At 31.2% G+C, this 1,413-nt stretch overlaps 1 protein-coding gene across 1 annotated transcript; it reads left to right on the top strand.

The window, feature by feature from the left end:
* Osi6 (DUF1676 domain-containing protein Osi6) lies at positions 1-1,117 on the top strand. The gene is made up of 3 exons (XM_015317752.2): positions 1-348; positions 482-584; positions 744-1,117. The coding sequence occupies exons 1-3, from the start codon at positions 1-3 to the stop codon at positions 1,115-1,117; spliced, it is 825 nt and encodes a 274-aa protein (XP_015173238.2).
* The last annotated feature ends 296 nt before the right edge of the window (positions 1,118-1,413 follow it).

Here is a 1,413-nt window from a genome sequence, read left to right as displayed (position 1 = left end):
ATGAAGTTAATAACATTTGTTGTAATATATTTAATAACCATCGTTGTTCTGGTAACTGGTCAAACATTGGACGAGTGTTTACAAAAAGACAGCATATCATGCGTGCAAAAGAGCATCTACAGAAAAGCTAAGGAATTCTTTGATAAGGAAAGTTTGGAGATATTACCTGGTGTCAATTTGGTCAAGAGTCAGGATACTAATACGATAGGAAGGAATGCTAAAACGAACAAAGATATTATTTATGATCAAGAGATAGATGGTGCTAATGATGTTGCTGAAAGGCAAAATCTACTGGAGAATTTTGTCGGTGAAGAGGCTAGTAATTTTTTTACCGGACGTAGTTTAAAGGTAATTTTCATTTTGTTATCTTTATCATTGTGATTAGAAATTTTCTATTATTTTATTTTCCAATTAAAATTTATTAGTAATAATTATTAATTTATTTGTTGTTGTTTTTGTTTTTTATTTTGATTCTCGATAGATTAATTTTGAGCCAGTAGTTGAAAAAATTGGTGAATCGGCACGTGCCTTGACCGATTCGATGCCACAAGAGATTCGTCAGGCTGCCGACGAGATTGTCGAAGGTAAAAAAAAAAAAAATAAAAAAATAACCAAACATTTAGATCCAATAAGTTTTGAAATATTACAAATTTCTAAATTTTCTTTAAAAAAAAATAATATTAATTAAATTAATTGGACTCATTTATATAATCGAATTATATTCGTTCATTTATTTGTTGCAGGACGTGTAAGAAAGTTGAAACTTTTGAGAACAATATTACCTTTATTGATAGCTGCCAAAGTTAAAATCGGTTTATTGGCTACCGGGGCATATTTGTTTATAGCATTGATCGCTAAAAAAGCCATAATCGCGTCATTCATCTCATTATCAATAATGGCATTCATCATTTTGAAACAATTTTGGTCATCGAGATCTGTCGGTAGTTTTACACCATACAACAGTGGTTGGAGTAGTGGAATCAGCAGCATAGGTGGTGGTGGTGGTTGGGTACCACCTGTTTCTTCAGGTGGATGGGCAACTTCCGGTACAGGTGGTTGGGACGATGGACATTATGCTCAGAATCAAGCATATTCAAGTTATCATCATCGACGATAGTTTTTTTTTTTTTTTTTTTTTTAAATCGATCCATCAATGAGATCTTACAATTCTGAATTCATTATTATTATTATTATTATTATTATTATTATTATTTCGAATACCTTTCGTTATTTTTGATTTAGTTCTTTTTTTGTGTTGACCAATTTGCGCGCGCTGACGGATAGCGAATAAGAAAAGAAAAAGAAAAAGAAAGAATTAATTTATTTATGTGTGTGTGTGTGCGCGTGCGCGCGTAAATGGGAATCATCCGTACTAGAAAAAAAAAAAAAATAAATAATAATTCAATTGTAAAT

The sequence above is a fragment of the Polistes dominula genome, unplaced genomic scaffold (assembly GCF_049000335.1).
Source record: "Polistes dominula isolate Pdom_NZ unplaced genomic scaffold, Pdom_raw_medaka contig_24, whole genome shotgun sequence".
NCBI classification, from domain to species: Eukaryota; Metazoa; Arthropoda; class Insecta; order Hymenoptera; family Vespidae; genus Polistes; species Polistes dominula.
Note: the sequence above shows the minus strand (reverse complement) of the source record. Positions and strands in the feature narration are given on the sequence as shown.